Source organism: Aulonocara sp. 'chitande type north' Nkhata Bay, linkage group LG7 (assembly GCF_057382095.1).
Source record: "Aulonocara sp. 'chitande type north' Nkhata Bay isolate Kocher_YH1m ecotype deep benthic linkage group LG7, A_spYH_male_GT1.1, whole genome shotgun sequence".
NCBI lineage: Eukaryota > Metazoa > Chordata > Actinopteri > Cichliformes > Cichlidae > Aulonocara > Aulonocara sp. 'chitande type north' Nkhata Bay.
In genome coordinates this window covers 28665348-28683765 of record NC_141350.1, presented here as the reverse complement: position 1 = coordinate 28683765, position 18418 = coordinate 28665348, and the positions used below count along the sequence as shown (strand labels likewise).

Genomic DNA, 18418 nt, shown 5'->3' with positions numbered 1-18418 from the left:
ACGCTCTCACACACACTACTGAAACGCTCTCACACACACTACTGAAATGCTCTCACACACACTACTGAAACGCTCTCACACACACTACTGAAATTTTACCTCTCACACACACTACTGAAACGCTCTCACACACACTACTGAAATGCTCTCACACACACTACTGAAACGCTCTCACACACACTACTGAAATTTTAGCTCTCACACACACTACTGAAATGCTCTCACACACACTACTGAAACGCTCTCACACACACTACTGAAACGCTCTCACACACACTACTGAAATGCTCTCACACACACTACTGAAACGCTCTCACACACACTACTGAAACGCTCTCACACACACTACTGAAACGCTCTCACACACACTACTGAAACGCTCTCACACACACTACTGAAATTTTAGCTCTCACACACACTACTGAAATGCTCTCACACACACTACTGAAACGCTCTCACACACACTACTGAAACGCTCTCACACACACTACTGAAATGCTCTCACACACACTACTGAAACGCTCTCACACACACTACTGAAATGCTCTCACACACACTACTGAAACGCTCTCACACACACTACTGAAATGCTCTCACACACACTACTGAAACGCTCTCACACACACTACTGAAACGCTCTCACACACACTACTGAAACGCTCTCACACACACTACTGAAATTTTAGCTCTCACACACACTACTGAAATGCTCTCACACACACTACTGAAACGCTCTCACACACACTACTGAAACGCTCTCACACACACTACTGAAATGCTCTCACACACACTACTGAAACGCTCTCACACACACTACTGAAACGCTCTCACACACACTACTGAAATGCTCTCACACACACTACTGAAACGCTCTCACACACACTACTGAAATTTTACCTCTCACACACACTACTGAAACGCTCTCACACACACTACTGAAATTTTACCTCTCACACACACTACTGAAACGCTCTCACACGCACTACTGAAATGCTCTCACACACACTACTGAAACGCTCTCACACACACTACTGAAACGCTCTCACACACACTACTGAAATGCTCTCACACACACTACTGAAACGCTCTCACACACACTACTGAAATTTTACCTCTCACACACACTACTGAAATGCTCTCACACACACTACTGAAACGCTCTCACACACACTACTGAAAATCCAAGGCATTTCAGTTGAACAGGAAGGCGTTTCAGTTGAACAGGAAGGCATTTCAGTTAAACAGGAAGGCGTTTCAGTTGAACAGGAAGGCATTTCAGTTAAACAGGAAGGCGTTTCAGTTAAACAGGAAGGCGTTTCAGTTGAACAGGAAGGCATTTCAGTTAAACAGGAAGGCGTTTCAGTTGAACAGGAAGGCATTTCAGTTAAACAGGAAGGCGTTTCAGTTGAACAGGAAGGCATTTCAGTTAAACAGGAAGGCGTTTCAGTTAAACAGGAAGGCATTTCAGTTGAACAGGAAGGAGTTTTAGATGAACAGGAAGTTGTGTCCAGACCAGGAAAGTGAAGGAAAAAGTGGTAGACTTCAAACCACTACACAGATGTCTACTCAGCAACCTGCTAGTAGCCTAAGTGAAGCAGCCGCATTACTCAACAGTATATTATCCTCAGCAGAGACCATCAGAACTTTGTCAAATGCCACAGTCGTGGGGCAGCAACCTGTTGCAAGTACCAGTGTGGACGGACTGGATAGTCACTTAACATCCCTCTTTCCCTCACGTCAACGTAGCAGCTTGCCCATGCCAGCGACATCTACAGTCAGGAGAGAATGTGCACCTGCACCACGTTATCAAACTCGGCAATGCTTCGGCAGCTGGACATCAGGCACCAGAAGAAAAAGGTAGTTACAAAGTTTAATGAGTTTGTATTCACTTGCCTGAAATGGGGCCATATGTAATAGTCTGATATTTAATAATATACTGCAGAGCTCGCAAAATCGCTAGCCCGACGTCCCGGGGCTAGCGATTTTTCCAGGCTACCAAAATCTATCTCTGCCCTGCCCGTCGGGCTATCGTAGGAAGGAAAAATATATGTCTATGCTTTTGCATTCTTTCGGAAATGTAGCTGGGTAATTATGTCATTGGCATCGGTGAGCCACTGTCAATATGTGACATATTGAAATCGCGTTTGAATTTGCGCTTGTTTTTTGCTTTCACTTTGCAATCACGCGAACTGTGTATAGAGAGCGACAGCACTGATTGGTGAGTGATGATAATTTGCGCACCAATTCCTCTGACATCGTCTTATCAATCGTTAGCTTACTATGCAAACATGACAAGTGAAATCTCCCGCAGCTTAAACATGTGAGAGGTTGATTGCGCAGAGAATCGCTGAGCGTTATGTGTGTGTGTGTGTGTGTGTGTGTGTGTGTGTAAAAGCAGCAGGATTTATATTTTAGTTCTGCTGAGCCAAATAAGACAGGTCAGGGTGAAGAAGTGACAGCCAAAGAAAAGCTTACCACAAAACGGAGAAGTTATGACAAATCAGACTATAAGGCAAAAAGAAAGTGCAGCTTTATGGTTTCATGGACAAAATAATTTCTGTGGCTGCAATGACGAGCTAAATAACCAGGGCTGCACATAAGTGGTCCGCAGGTGCGCATTCGCTGTCAAAACAAAAGACACGCACAAGATAAGAAGTTGCAACGCGTGTTTGCGTACATAGGATTTTCTGGAGGAGGACAGACATTTGTTTAGAACTCTTAAAGATGTCGAAGAAGCTCCTTTAAGCAATTACTTTGGTTTTCCTCCACCTCCAAAGAAATGTCAGAAGGAGTCCGAACCACAAAAGAAGCACGTATTCTCGGAAAAGTATAAAAAAAAGTATATAAAATTAACCCTTATGTTTGCCTAACTACAACAATTTTGTCTATGAAAGCATTCTGTGTAGGGGTTTGGATAGTGTTCTGCTGTCTGCATCTCAGTATTATTAGTTATCACTTGCTGTTGTTTATGGTATCTAATATTTATATTTCAGAGCTATGGCCCAGCAGCATGACCATTTCAACAAAGATGTTATACTACTTCCAACTCCATCATGGGGAGTAGTGTGCAAACAAGGTTCAAAATTATGGTTACACAAACATGGGCACATCCTCAGTGCTTTTGAATTCCAGAAGACCTGGGACAACCAAACTGTCGTGAAACACCTCAAGGAAAGCTTTGGTGAACGCCTTCCAGAGGATGTCAGGTAAAATACTATTGTTTATTGTTACTGTGTGTATTCATGTAATGACTTGTACTTAAAGATAATATACCAAAGTAAAGAAGTTTAAAATATCATTCATCATTATAAAAACATATGACTATACCAGTAGAATTTAAGTCATAAAAGCATACACACAAACAGAACAATATATAATAAAATATTTAACTAATACTTAAAATATTTAACTAATTAGCAATTGCTGTTGTCCCTATTTATTTTTTGTAGCCTCGAGTTTCTAATGGCTTGTGGCAATAAGCTGGTGTCTCCAAAGCTCCAAGTTGGTCAGGAGCTGAATGGGATGCTGATCCTAAAGGTTTTTAAAACCAAAGCCCTCTATGTAAGGCCATCAAGGACACTTTTAGTAAGTTACTAAAAGAATGAAAAGTAATCATGATTTGGGAAAAAACATGTCAACAATTGGGCTTCTAACAAAATAGAATATATTTATTTAAAACAAGTGTTTTGGAGCAATCAATATGGATATTTCTTATTTTAATCTTTTTAAGATAAGCTATAATTACTTGCTTTTGATATATGTTTTTGGTCTTTTTCTGTTGAAGAGTGAATCAGATGAAGACAAAGATCCTTCCCACATCAGCTCCAAATCAGCATTAAGCAGTTGTGCAACTGATAAGGACAGTGACAATGATTGTTTTGAAGTTGATAGTTCAAAAATCCAACAAGACATGAGCAGCCAAGTCACTACAAGGTTAAGAAGTCATGTTAAAGGTGATAACCCTGGCACTAGCAGTGATGAAGAAGATGATACTGGGACCAACTGTATTCGAAGGAGTGTTGGTAAAAGGCAACGAGCAAAGCAAGGAAGTGATGGGAACAGCATTTGTGATGAAGGCTACATGGCAAGAAGTGATGACAAACCTAGCACAAGCAGTCACAGCAGAGATTTCAATGCAAGAAGTGAAGACATCCCTGCCATGAGCGTTAATGATGAAGATTATTCTTCATATTTAACTCTCGTGGCATCGCTTTCTGGCGATTCTTCAGATGATGAGGATTTAAATCAAGCTATAATTGCGAGCTTGGAGAATCAGATGTGAGTAACAAACATACAGAATTTGAGTTTGAGACATAATTTGGGCTTTCCAGAATTGTCAAATCAATATAAACCTTTAAAGCTTTAACTCTCTATGATCAGTGTGACACATATTCTCAAATTCTGTAACATGACTACATGGCTGATATATTTTATTTTCTGTTTTATTTTCTTTTTTTAGTGCAGAAAAAGTCCCTGTTCAAGAGATACTGCTGGAACTATCAAGCAAAATTAGCACAAAACAGCAGTGCAAATTTAATATAAATCGCTCTGCTGTGTGGGAGGGAGCCTTGCGTGGTTTTCAAAGGCTATCTTATGATCCCAACTTGATGATCTGTGTGAAATTCTCAGATGATATGGGGAAAAATGAGGAAGGGGTTGATTTAGGTGGGCCAAGGAGGGAATTCTTGAGACTATTGATGGACACCATTGCCAGGTCAGCCATGTTTGAGGGGAAAGAAAACTGCAAGAACTTGGCTCTTGACAGTACTGGTAATTACCTATTTTTCTAAGATTAATAGTGGGAACTGTTTAACTGATATTTATTTTTACAGGCAACATTACTGACAATTTTGCTTTTCCTTTTATTCTGTTGCTTTGCAGCTCTCAGAGGGGACTGGTACTACATCTCTGGGAGAGCCATTGCAGTGAGCTTGGTACATGGTGGTCCACCACCTAACTTTCTGTCACCAACAGTATTTTCCCTTCTGGTTGGAAATTCAGCAAATCCAGCCCTGGAAGACATAGCTGACCTGGAACTCTTTGAAAAAGTCCGAAAGGTCTCTATATGTTTATTTTATAAATCTTATAGTGAATTGAAAATAGTTTGTGTTCCAGTTTTCTTTTGCAGGGAATGTTTATCCGGATCAGTCTGGCCATTGCTGAATGCCAAGTTTTTATATTTTGCTGCTATATTAAACTAAGATTCAGTAGATAAGGGTAGACGAAAGAGTATATTTTATCATTTTTTTAAGCACATTGTAAACATATTAAAAAAATATGTGTAGTCATTTGACTTCCAATGTACGCGCGGGCATATTGTGATTGTGTAGACCACTGGTGGCTGGGTTCCTTCTAATAGGTTATAAGACTACTGAGTAACTTCCATAACAAGCCCTTCCTCTGCTCTTTGTGATGCTAGATATCTCAAAGTACAACCCTTGAGGACCTTGAAAAGTCAAAAGAACCTCTGCTTGATTACTTGGCCAATGCAGGATGCCTGAGGCCTATGCGTTCACTAAGAGACAGGGATCTGCTGGTACATGATATTGTCATGTTTCAGGTCATCCACAGGGTTCAAGGTCCATTTCAAAGGTATTTTGGTATTCTGTGTTTTTCAGATTAATTAAAATGTGATAAAAATCTTACCTATTAATCAAAATGGCCAGTTAATAACCTAGTATAACTGATTGTGCCAAATTGATAATATACAATTAACTTAGAAGCATGAAATTGCAGAATTATTGAATAAAATTTCTTTGTGCTGTTTATCCAGATTTTGTGAAGGTCTGAAAACTCTTGGGGTTCTCGAGAAAATGAGGAGGCATCCAGACAGTTTTCGCCCGCTGTTCTGCTATGAGCCACATATGCTGACTGCTGACCAGGTGGATGATCTTTTCAACATTCATCTATCTCCAGAAGGAAGCAACAGAAGAGCTGCTGAGGAGATGGTTGTTACCTTCTGGAGAGACTATCTCCAAGATGCAGAAGGTAATTGTCACTTTAGTGCACAATAAATAGATGTAACGATTTATAGGTTAGCATTTCTGAAATCTTTATTTTAAATAACATACTCATATAACAATAACACCACATTACCCTCTTGGTTGTAGTAACATTTTTACATAGTTCTTTGAGACTATTGAAAGATGAAAAGCATGCTCTATAGTCATTGCAATAACAGTCATTAAGATTCTTGCTTTAGATTTGTACTCACTGACAATTTATGTTGGCCAAATGAAATAACCTTTTAACACTTTTTTCCTTCTCTGTTTTATGCAGAAGAAGAAGGACCTTCCAAATTACAGAAGATATTGGCCTTTGCAACTGGAGCAACTGCGGTGCCACCTATTGGCTTTTCCCCAGCACCCTCGATTGAGTTCATTCATAGAGGAGACGATGACTTCTCTTCTACACCAATTTTCCCTCTTGCCAACACGTGTGTTAACTGCATTAGGCTGCCACTGCATGTTTCATACCAGCTGTTCAAGGAGAAGTTTGATTTTGCATTAGGTAACACTTACGGCTTTGGCAGGGTATGAACACATTATGCTGGAGGAGTTTGCGTGTTTCTCTTTTGTATTGGTCTCTCTTTTGATTCAAAGTGAGTATTGAGTATTAACTTGTTAAGGTTTTAATATTTCCAAATTTACCTGCTTCAGTCAAATTGATGTTTTAAGACATCAATTTGACAAGAAGTGATTGTTCTTCAGGATTCATACAGGTAGATACCAATTGTTTAACAGCACGTCAGAAGTTAATTTAGATTGTTGAGTTTGAATATACAAAATTTGTGTCACTTTACTCATTTCATGTGTATGTCCATCGGTTTTTGATTTGGTTGTCTTTGTGTCTGTTTATTCTTCTGCCTGTGTCAGTTTCTGTTTGACAACAGAGCTGTCATTTTATCATTTTAAAGAAAATGGTTTCAATATGTTAGTTTCGATCACATATGTTTTCTGAAATGTTTTTTTTATATATCTTTTTTTTATTTTTTGCAAAATATTTTATTTAATGTAGAAGGTGTAAAAGTGAAGAAAACACATCTATTCCATGATTTCCATCATTTTCTAATGGATTCACTTGTTGAATTATGTTCATTGCAGTCTCATTTATGTTGATGTCAATAGCTGGAATATTGACATTATTGTTTGTTTGAAGTTCTGGTAATGGCCCTTCTTCATCAACGCCATAATAGTTATCAACATGAAAAATGTCATTTATAAACGACAGGATTCCCACATTGTTTGTGACACCTGTATGCCACAGCTGAAGAGGGGTCTGTCCTCCTTGTGTAGAGAGACCATGGTTGTTCCACTGATTGACAAATTCTGTTAATGCTCTTTCAATCCTTGGCAAATAAACATAATGCAGACAAAAAAGATGTAGCTCATTCAGTGAATCCAACATACCCTGTTCTTCCATAAAGTTAAAGATATTTATAAAGTGTCTTGATACAACTCTGTTGAGTTCTGCCCACAGTCTTTCAATTCTTTGGTTATGTACTGAAACACCTGTAATAACACTGCCTACTCCTCTTCTCTGTAACATAAAACGAGCAACCTGTATATTTTCCATACCATGATCACACCTGACCCTTAAGGGCAAACCAAAGTTTTGTATTCCTTCCAAAAATAATGACAAGACACTTGAGGCTCTGTTATTGGATAAGCAACGTAAGTATATGATAGTTCGGCTGAAGCCATCAACACAGCCATGCAGGACCAAGCGCCATCTAATCAATTTGTGGTTGCCGTCAAAATGCCTGTTGAGAGATCAGAAAGCATTACTACAGTTCCACATGTTTGTTCATATTATTTAGTAGTGAATTCCTGACCCTGTACTTAAACAAAAACTAGAGGTTTCATTTTGTACATTTACTTCAACAACAGCACACCTCTGTCTCTCACACACACACACACACACACACGTGCACACACATACACACAGTGGCATAAAATGTCTTTTTCCACACTACGTTTACCTGGCACAATTGATGTTAGAGATTAAAATTGTGATGTAAAATAAAGGATTAAACAACTCAACAGTATATACATTAGACAACATCTAAATTGATGTACTATGAATCCCCCAAATATTTAACATACTTATATCAATTTCAGTTTTTTTGGTTATTGTTATTTTTTTATTATTATTATCTTATGCTGATCATATAGATTAACTTCAGTAATGTTTTGAATGAAGGACCATTAATTTTGATGTATTGTGTTAATACTTTTAAACACAAGGCCTGATCATTTGTTTCAAACCAGTGAACTTACCATAAGTGGTTGGGGGCCTGAACACTATAGATCCTTCGCCTTATCGCATGACGACGTCTAAATGCACGTCCAATAGGATCCACTTCCTGTAGACTTTGTCTGACCCTCCAACGTTGAACTCTTAAGCCACGAGATCTCAGACTTCCAAGAATGTATACTTCCCCTGCATTTGGAGTGTTCTGTAGGATATCCGTCACAAGGCCATTCAGTTCTTGATTTGAAATATCCACATAGCTTAATGGCTCAACTCCCAAAGTTTGTCTGTGTCTGTACAGGGTTCTTCGACTTATTCCAAAGCATGATGCAATTCTCTGCCATGTCATACCAATGGAAACAAAGTGAGAAATCTGTTCAGCAGATATAGTGTATCGTGGCCGACCTGGATGACCACTCAAGGTGGTTGGGGGTAACAATCTGTGGGTCACATAAGCAGATCTCTGTCTAGCATCATATTCATGTAGCAAGCTGCAAAAGCATCTATACAAGGATTGTAGTAGGTTGGTGGCAACCCTATTATTGGGATCATATCGAGATACAGCAGCAAGAAATTCTGATAGAGTTCGTGTATGATCATCTAGCTCTCTATAAAGCCGCTCTTGTCTGATATTGTCCGAATTTTCATTTTGGAGCGCCCCAATACATTGCAGAGCACAAGTAAAAAATCTTTCAACATCTTCTTCATTGGTTCTCACCTCAAAAAACAAAGAAAGTATGTAAAAAATGACAAGGATCTGATGTAATTTCATTGTAGATGAGGTACTGTCAGACACAGTCTTTCCAGATTATACGGGCAGCTAGCATAGCCAGGATGCCCTGACTTGTTGCAATAGGCTGCTACCCTACAACAATGTTTGGATAGTCACTGATGAAGGCAAAATATTTTTCAATTATACCTCTAACAGACTGTTGTCGACGTCACCGCGGTGTTAGCTGTGCATTAATGTGTTATTTGTTTTTCCTCACCTTCCTGTACAGCTAAAATGCCTTCCTGTTCAATTGAAATCCTCTTGGTTTTCATTAGTGTGTGTGAGAGCGTTTCAGTAGTGTGTGTGAGAGCGTTTCAGTAGTGTGTGTGAGAGCGTTTCAGTAGTGTGTGTGAGAGCGTTTCAGTAGTGTGTGTGAGAGCATTTCAGTAGTGTGTGTGAGAGCATTTCAGTAGTGTGTGTGAGAGCGTTTCAGTAGTGTGTGTGAGAGGTAAAATTTCAGTAGTGTGTGTGAGAGCGTTTCAGTAGTGTGTGTGAGAGCGTTTCAGTAGTGTCTGTGAGAGCATTTCAGTAGTGTGTGTGAGAGCATTTCAGTAGTGTGTGTGAGAGGTAAAATTTCAGTAGTGTGTGTGAGAGCGTTTCAGTAGTGTGTGTGAGAGGTAAAATTTCAGTAGTGTGTGTGAGAGCGTTTCAGTAGTGTGTGTGAGAGCGTTTCAGTAGTGTCTGTGAGAGCATTTCAGTAGTGTGTGTGAGAGCGTTTCAGTAGTGTGTGTGAGAGCGTTTCAGTAGTGTCTGTGAGAGCATTTCAGTAGTGTGTGTGAGAGCGTTTCAGTAGTGTGTGTGAGAGCGTTTCAGTAGTGTGTGTGAGAGGTAAAATTTCAGTAGTGTGTGTGAGAGCGTTTCAGTAGTGTGTGTGAGAGCGTTTCAGTTGTGTGTGTGAGAGCGTTTCAGTAGTGTGTGTGAGAGCGTTTCAGTTGTGTGTGTGAGAGCATTTCAGTAGTGTGTGTGAGAGCGTTTCAGTAGTGTGTGTGAGAGGTAAAATTTCAGTAGTGTGTGTGAGAGCATTTCAGTAGTGTGTGTGAGAGCGTTTCAGTAGTGTGTGTGAGAGCGTTTCAGTAGTGTCTGTGAGAGCATTTCAGTAGTGTGTGTGAGAGCATTTCAGTAGTGTGTGTGAGAGCGTTTCAGTAGTGTGTGTGAGAGGTAAAATTTCAGTAGTGTGTGTGAGAGCGTTTCAGTAGTGTGTGTGAGAGCGTTTCAGTAGTGTGTGTGAGAGCGTTTCAGTAGTGTGTGTGAGAGCGTTTCAGTAGTGTGTGTGAGAGGTAAAATTTCAGTAGTGTCTGTGAGAGCATTTCAGTAGTGTGTGTGAGAGCATTTCAGTAGTGTGTGTGAGAGGTAAAATTTCAGTAGTGTGTGTGAGAGCGTTTCAGTAGTGTGTGTGAGAGCGTTTCAGTAGTGTCTGTGAGAGCATTTCAGTAGTGTGTGTGAGAGCATTTCAGTAGTGTGTGTGAGAGGTAAAATTTCAGTAGTGTGTGTGAGAGCGTTTCAGTAGTGTGTGTGAGAGGTAAAATTTCAGTAGTGTGTGTGAGAGCGTTTCAGTAGTGTGTGTGAGAGCGTTTCAGTAGTGTCTGTGAGAGCATTTCAGTAGTGTGTGTGAGAGCGTTTCAGTAGTGTGTGTGAGAGCGTTTCAGTAGTGTCTGTGAGAGCATTTCAGTAGTGTGTGTGAGAGCGTTTCAGTAGTGTGTGTGAGAGCGTTTCAGTAGTGTGTGTGAGAGGTAAAATTTCAGTAGTGTGTGTGAGAGCATTTCAGTAGTGTGTGTGAGAGCGTTTCAGTAGTGTGTGTGAGAGCGTTTCAGTAATAATGTCCCTTACGGCACCTCATACTTTTTAGTGAGTCGAGCCGAAAGAGCCGGTTCTCTAAAAAGAGCCGGAAATCCCATCACTACAGGCAATCTGCTCGTAACGAACGCGCTCTGCCCTCAAGGGCGAGCATTGGTTAATGGTAGTCATGGGACTGATGCAAGCCAGATCCTTTTCTTTAGCAAAATTGAGATTAATAGTTACATTTTATTGTTGAGGGGCAAAGACAGGGCTCCATACACACATACACATTAAAAAAAAACAAAAAACAAAAAAACCCTTCTCTCCTCCTGCCTGTGCAAACAAGCAGCATCGTCTCCATACATCTGCTGTTTCCTTGGTTACCTGTAATGGTGCACACACACACACACACACACACACACACACACACACACACACACACACTGGTTGTATCCCAGTTCAGGGTCTGCAGCCTTCTTTTTTTTTTTTTTTTTTTTAAATACGCTTTATTGACAAAGGTCTGCGTCTCATGTGAGTGTGTTCAGTTTTACCTCTGTCTCGTCTTGTTGATTATTCCCAGCTGTGTCCACCACCTGTGTGTAATTCCCCTGCGTTTCTCTGTGTGTATTTAAGTCGTGTCCTCTGTCATTGTAGTTGCTGGTCCGTCTGTGTATTCCACCCTGCTTCATCTGTGTGTTTCCCTGCTGTCAACCGCCAAGTGTTTCTGCTCGCTTTCATTCATGTTCGGGTTCGTGTTCTGTAGTCATTTTGTCCCCAGTCTAGTTTAGTCCTTGTTCGGTTCGCCTTTTGTCCATTTTTATTTTGTGTTTAATAAACCACCATCACACCTTTACAAGTGCCTGCGTTTGGATCCTCCTTTATTTTCCACACGGCTCATCTCACTCGCCGTGACAGAAAGTTAAGACCACCAATTTTTGAGAAAATATAATTGGGAATTAAGTTCCAAATTGAGGTTGGGTTCCTGAAAAATTGTTTAATACAGTTTATTTTAAACACACTGCTTAATGAGGAGAAGTCAAGAAAGTTTACTCCACCATGTTGGTATGAGTTGGATAAAACTGATCTTTTAATATAATGAATTCTATTCTTCCATATGAAATTATAAATAAATCTGTCAATATCTTCCAGGGTTTCTTTATTTACATCAAGAGACAAAGCACAAGTTAGAGATAAACCCTCTGCTTTCATGAGTAAAACTCTCCCTTTAATGGATAAATCCTGCTGCAGCCAAGCATTAAGCTTTTGTTGTGTTTTGTCCAAAATTGGAGTGAAATTAAGGGAACACCTGGTGGATTGATTTTTATTACAGTTTTTTACAGACGCTAGGACACATTTCTCAATACTTAGGTCACTTTTGCAAAACTCCTCACACAGTGAGCACAACAGAAGTCTATGTGGGCTAAACTGAGGACCAGTTATCATTGTTTTGGCACAAAATGCATTCAATGACTACATCTCTCAAATTTCATGAATTATCTTCTCACTCAGACACAACAACTGCCAAAAATCTTTGTACGTACAGGACATTTTGCATGTACTTACATACTGTTTTCAAAACTGTTAAACTTGTGGCCAAAACAATAACATAATGCAAAACTTAAAAAGACAGCAAAATCCAACAGCAATATTTTATTGAAACATATTTTAAATCTAAAAATGCAGTTTAACCAGCCACAGCTGATTCTCATTGTAGATGAACATCTACACAGGTGTTACTCCTTCAATTTTTCAACTCCTTCAATTCTGGCATGCCAGAAGATTCTTTCCTAGGTGTGTTGCCCTAGATGACATAAGATGTGATGTGGATGAGAACCTGTGGCCAAATGGAGGAGACCGAGTAGATTAGCATTACTATTGTATGTGTATCAGTGGATGGTGTATATACAAATTCTTGTATTTTGTGATTACTTAGTGCAAAAAAATAAAAATACATAAACAAATATTAACAAATTCTGCATGATGTCTGATTCATTCCAGTAACATATATTGAAATTATAAACAGAGATGTGTCCTGTTGTTAGTGTTTTTTAGGTCATTGTTTGTCGGCTGTCAACCTTTGCTAGTGTTCTGGAAGAATGAGTTTATTTGAGACCTGAATAAAGTGTTTTGGTAGTTGTAGTGCATTTTGAATGTGAAATGAACTGCTTTGCCAAGCTGAAGGTCAGTTAGGAGAATTGTGTGAAGAGTTTTGCAAAAGTGACCTAAGTATTGTGACATGTGTCCTAGCGGCTGTAAAAAACTGTAATGACGATACCAAGGTAAGTGACAGACTCTTTCACTGGGATGCCAGCGATAGATAGACTGGTACAATTTCTAAGGACAAGCAGTTCACATTCGCCAATGTTTAGGTGGAGTCCTGAAGCTAAAGAAAAGGCATTAATTGTGTTAATAGCCATCTGCACCTGTGAAGCATTTTTTAAAAAGAGAGTGGTATCATCAGCAAGTTGACTAATGAATATTTCTTCATCCGCAATTCTTATACCTTTCAGAGGACTGCGTTTAAGATAATCAGAGAGGAGTTGAGCAGATGAGAAATAAGTATGGGGAGATGGGGCAGCCTTGCCTGATACCACGGTTCAAGTTAAACCTAACTGATGTACCTGCTTGTAGTTTGATGGAGCAATTTACATTTTTGTACATTGTTTTAATTGCATTCTGAAAATAAGGGCCAAAGCCAAATTTGTCCAAAGCCTGAAAAATAAAACCATGTTCAATCGTATCAAACGCTTTGCAGAAATCTACAAATAAGATAAACCTATCAGCCCTACACAAATCTGCATAATCAATTAGGTCAAAAACAAGTCTAATGTTGTTGGATATGTGTTTGTTAGCCATAAAGCCAGACTGAGTTTCATCAATAATATCATTCAAAACAGCAATCTTTTGGCAAAGATCTGAGCTAGGATTTTATAATCATTATTAAGGAGGCAAATTGGCCTCCAATTGTCCATATAAGTGGGATCTTTCTTTGGCTTTGGGATTAGGGTTAACAGACCTTGTGATAAAGTGGGGGGAAGAGACTGATTTATAAGACTTTCAATGTATACATTAAGAAGAAATGGAGCCAGTTGATCTGCAAAAGTAATGTAAAATTCAGAGGTTAAGCCATCGGTTCCTGGGGATTTATTACGTTTAAGACGTGGAATAGCAGGTAGCACTTCACTAATAGATATCGGCCTATCACAGAAACTCATCTGATCTTCTTTAACTGTTTGCACATCAGGGATTTTTTCCATAAAGTTCAGAGCAGCACTCTCATCAAACTCTGACTTGTATAAATATTTATAAAAATTGGAGCAACAGGTGGAGACTTTTCAGAGGTCATCAGTTATAATACCGCCAATATTAAGTCTCCGAACAGAACTAAGTTTAGAACGAGGGTCTGCAGCCTTAAAGGCTGCATTTTAAGGCCGATTACGTCACAGCGACGCGACGAAGGCTGTCCCAATTCAAAGGCTGCTCGAAATGCGGCCTTCAAATGCGTCCTTCATTTCCCTGAATTTTAAGGATGTGGCGGTGTAGACTTCGTGGCCCAACATATCCCAGAATGTATAGCGCGGCAGTGGGAGTGGATAATTTTGCCGAAAAAAACGGCGGAAGAGGGGCGGACGAAGAGTAACTTAAGTACGGAATAATATGTCACTTATTTATATGCAAATGTTTAATAATGAAGAACATTAAAACATTACTGTTGGCCACATGTCGGCAAAGTTATGTGACATTAGTGAACTGGACATGTGTGTGCTTAATAAACTGGCAAATTACAGCAGGATTTTCCTATCCTCGGTCAGAAGGCACAGGTGACTTATATGATGAAAGAGAGGGTCCACAGCAATGAGAATTAGGGTTCCTTTAATCAGAGGTGGGACCAAGTCATTGTTTTGCAAGTCTCAATTAAGTCTCAAGTCTTTATCCTCAAGTCTCAAGTCAAGTCTCAAGTAATGTCAGGCAAGAAAGAGTCGAGTCTCAAGTCACTGGTGTAAAAGTCCAAGTAAAGTCAAAAGTCTGAAATTTTGAATTTCAAGTCCTTTTGAGTCTTTAAAAAAAAACGAAAAAAAAATGTTGCAGTTATGCTAAATGTAAATATTAGACCATGTAATTTTTAAACCTGTGTTTTTCTCAACACATGACAAAATAGTGAACTTAGAAAATATACACAAATTGTGAAATTGCACCTCTTTAAAATGCAGCTCAATTAAACCTAGCTCCAAGAATAATTTTCACCGACAGTTCTGAGATAAGCTGCATGTTATTCTTGGATGCGGTTGTAGGACATACACATTAAAAAAAACTGCATCACCAACGTAGCCTGGACAACATTTGCTAGTTAGATGAAGTCAGCTATCTCATCGTAGCATATTTATATGCATATTTATAATTATACGCTTCTTGGAGTGAGTGCATACACTCATGAAGTTTAGTAACTTCCGGTCACTGCAACAAGCCCAGGTACAGTTTACCGACGGATGGGTACAGGACCTTGAAATGCACCGTGTAGAAAGTAAAGACCATCATACGTATCATAAGTTTACCAGTCTCACAAATCGTCGTCATAAATGCACATTCGTTAACAGTTTATTAATAGGACCTTTGAGCTCAATGGTAATTAATTAGCAGTGGAAATAATTTCTGGTACGCGTTACAGAAATGTAGCAGTGACAATAATATTGTATGCTGTAATCGTACTGGGCAATTAGTGATACAAAACAACTGTTTTACCCTGTGAATAAAAGTATATGTTTTTGTCAATGTACCATAATAACAGAAGCGAAACGCAATATTGTGTCAGGACAATTCACTATTTATGCACAATAAATAAAGGAGCATAGCGCGACAATTTCTGTTCAGCGCCAGACTTGCTTGTAACCTATATCACCAATTATGTTAAGAAAAATGACGCATTAACTACAACAGCAGACTGACCTTTGTGGGAATGCTTGGAGCAGACTAACCTGTGAGCTGGAGTGTTCTGGGACGTTATATTTGCTCTTTGAATGGCTGCAATCCAGGCCATCCGTCGCCTCTTTGTTACTTCGGAAACATGGCTCGAACAATTTCTCTTTAACGACGTAATCCGATAACAACCGATCTCTTTACCCGTCGGCTTCCCGTGGCTGTCATGCGACCGGCTATTGCAGTTAATAATACAACAGCTTCTTGACATTTTTGTGTTTCTTTTTATTGCTGTATAACTGATTTTAATTGAAAGCCTGCGTGCGCTAGTACCGCTTGCCACGAGTTCCCAGAATCCTTTGCGGTTCTACCCGTGAATGACGTCACATTTTCAATCTCTATATAATATGCATGTAAAATTTTATATTTGGGGTAAAATATCAAGTCTTTTCAAGTAAACCGGTTCAAGTCCAATTCAAGTCCCAAGTCATTGGTGTAAAAGTCCAAGTCAAGTCACAAGTCTTAGAACATTTTTTCAAGTCAAGTCTAAAGTCATAAAATTAATGACTCGAGTCCAAGTCATGTGACTCAAGTCCACACCTCTGCCTTTAATCCAAAACATCTCCAGAAGTGAATTCGTGTGAGTATATGTATGTGTGTGTGTGGTTCTGTAAAATAACAGAAATTACAATTAGCAAACAATTAAAGTCAACTAAGTTGGTCTAAATAATACAGAAAGGGTTGAACAGAAATGACTAAACACCACCCCCTGGTGGACACAAATGTGCTGCTGCACAGGGATAGACTCCATCTTTACTTTGGGCAGCTCAGTTCACAAGGGTAGCGCCATTTTGGTCAAATCAGCGTGAATATACAGTGTCTCGTGGCTACACAAACCGCTGGAAAACTCTATAAAGGCATCACACAATGTACATAGGCAAGTGTATGATAAGTTACAACCATAGAACAAACAAATACAAGGCACTTACTTATCATTCACGCACACACACGACACATGTTCAGTTCAACAGCCCAGCTCCACCAGCGCTATCACGGTGAACCAGCGCAAACACAAACAAAGGATGGGAGGAATGTAGCATCTTAGCAGTGGTTAGAGGGGGTCCGTGGAACAGTCTATATGCACAAATCACAGGGGTTTTCTACAATTAGTGATGTTTGTACTTTCAGCGTTTACTTGGTTTTAAAGCCTCTACTTCAAAATATACGCCGTTCAATAGTTGGCCTTAATCTTACAGAGAATGTGACGATTTTATGGATAATTAAAGTCAGTTAACGTGTGTTTGAACGAGCTGACGGTTCACTCGTTAAGCTGAAAGAAAGATGCTTTAATCACAGCAGTCACACATGTGTCCACTGTACCATCTGGGAACTCTTCTTGTTTAGCACTCGTAATAAAACAAACACTAAATCCTCCTGTTTGTAGCAGTGTATACACCTGAGACACCTGTCTGTCTGTCCTGCACTCTCTCTCTGTTTCTTTCTCTCTGATTGTGTAATAAAAGTATGAACATGTATTTATAAGTTACACTTGTGTTTGAATCCTGCAGCTTATCACACATTTGATTTCCACGTGTCCCAACTGCAAGTGTCCAGAGTGAGGACAGACTGAGGGACACACTGCGGCACATCATCTGTGAGGCTTTGCACCCCTGATGATCCACCAGGACAAACTCAGCAGTGTGTGAGGAAGAGGAGGAAGAGCCAGCAGCAGCTGACAGATGGAGAGAATAGATAGACTGTTCCCTGTTTGTGAAGGACTGCTAGGAAAGTTATAACTAATTGTCTGTCCTGAATCAGTCTTATTAGGTAATGTTAAAATAATTTGATCATTCCAGTGTTTTCAGTGTGGGAGAAAGTACTCAGGGCCTTCAAGTTACACACTATGAAAGGCAGCAACAAGTTTAATATTCAGAAACCTAAAGTATGTATCAGCAGCAGAATGGAGCTAAAAATAAATGTTTGTTTCAGTTCTATGAAGCTTTGAGTATTTTGGATCAGTAGCACTGCTGTGTTTGTTGCATCATATTGCTGTAATTGTTTATATGCTTTATATATTCTGAGGTAAGTTGATCTATAGTGTTACATCATATTCTATAAGGATGTTATGTGTTTGTATACTTTCTGCCCAGTTTGACCCATTTAGCAGAAGTCAGCCTGTTTAAGGCTCTGATATCTATTCTGTATGACTTAAAGCAGTTATGACATGGTCTGATTTTCTCACCCATTAAAGGAATATTTTATATATCAGTCTACTCTTCATTCTATCAGACACAGTTTTCACAGCTCGTACATTTTGCTTTTTACACATATATGTAAGTATTGAGCCAAATTTAGTAATGCCAATATACTGAAAGAACAATATTTGTCTCTTCTATATGATAGGGCTTCACGATTAATCGTTAGAAAATCACGATCTCGATTCATACTTACGTGCGATCTCATTTCCAAATAACAACGATTTAAAAAAAAAAAAAAGAAAAAAAAAAAAAGATGACAACGACTGTACCGCATTTTGATCCGGGACGTAATCTGCATGAAAACAAGTGCTCACTCTTCCTGCTCAACAAATAACAAGGGCGGAGCCTTATACCACGTGATACAGAACCTGTGCCGTGTGATGCTAAAATTAGCAGGGAAAAAACAACGGAGAGCAAGTCAGGGATGACGAGAAAGTGACAGGAA

General features: G+C 39.4%; 2 protein-coding genes across 2 annotated transcripts; one reads left to right on the top strand and one right to left on the bottom strand.

Annotated features, from left to right (window-relative positions):
- Positions 1 to 1422: 1422 nt before the first annotated feature.
- LOC147325363 (uncharacterized) lies at positions 1423 to 7717 on the top strand. Its single transcript, XM_086299879.1, has 9 exons — positions 1423 to 1857; positions 2994 to 3206; positions 3450 to 3585; positions 3785 to 4278; positions 4460 to 4770; positions 4882 to 5057; positions 5420 to 5592; positions 5774 to 5988; positions 6280 to 7717. Exons 1-9 carry the CDS (start codon positions 1490 to 1492, stop codon positions 6537 to 6539), a joined length of 2346 nt encoding a protein of 781 aa, XP_086156005.1. The 5' UTR covers positions 1423 to 1489; the 3' UTR covers positions 6540 to 7717.
- On the bottom strand, positions 5970 to 7770 carry LOC147325362 (uncharacterized; the record flags this gene model as incomplete). Its single annotated transcript, XM_086299880.1, has 1 exon — positions 5970 to 7770. A coding segment is annotated over one exon (762 nt), but the record flags the coding sequence as incomplete, so codon positions are not given.
- Between the last annotated feature and the right edge of the window lie 10648 nt (positions 7771 to 18418).

What these genes read in the sequence shown, in the direction of transcription:
- LOC147325363 (XM_086299879.1), top strand. Translation starts at nt 1,490, where the DNA reads ATGAACAGGAAGTTGTGTCCAGACCAGGAAAGTGAAGGAAAAAGTGGT. An exon ending in GGCCATCAAGGACACTTTTA is followed by an intron (nt 3,586 to 3,784) that starts GTAAGTTACTAA and finishes TTTCTGTTGAAG; the next exon opens with AGTGAATCAGATGAAGACAA. An exon ending in GCGAGCTTGGAGAATCAGAT is followed by an intron (nt 4,279 to 4,459) that starts GTGAGTAACAAA and finishes TTCTTTTTTTAG; the next exon opens with TGCAGAAAAAGTCCCTGTTC.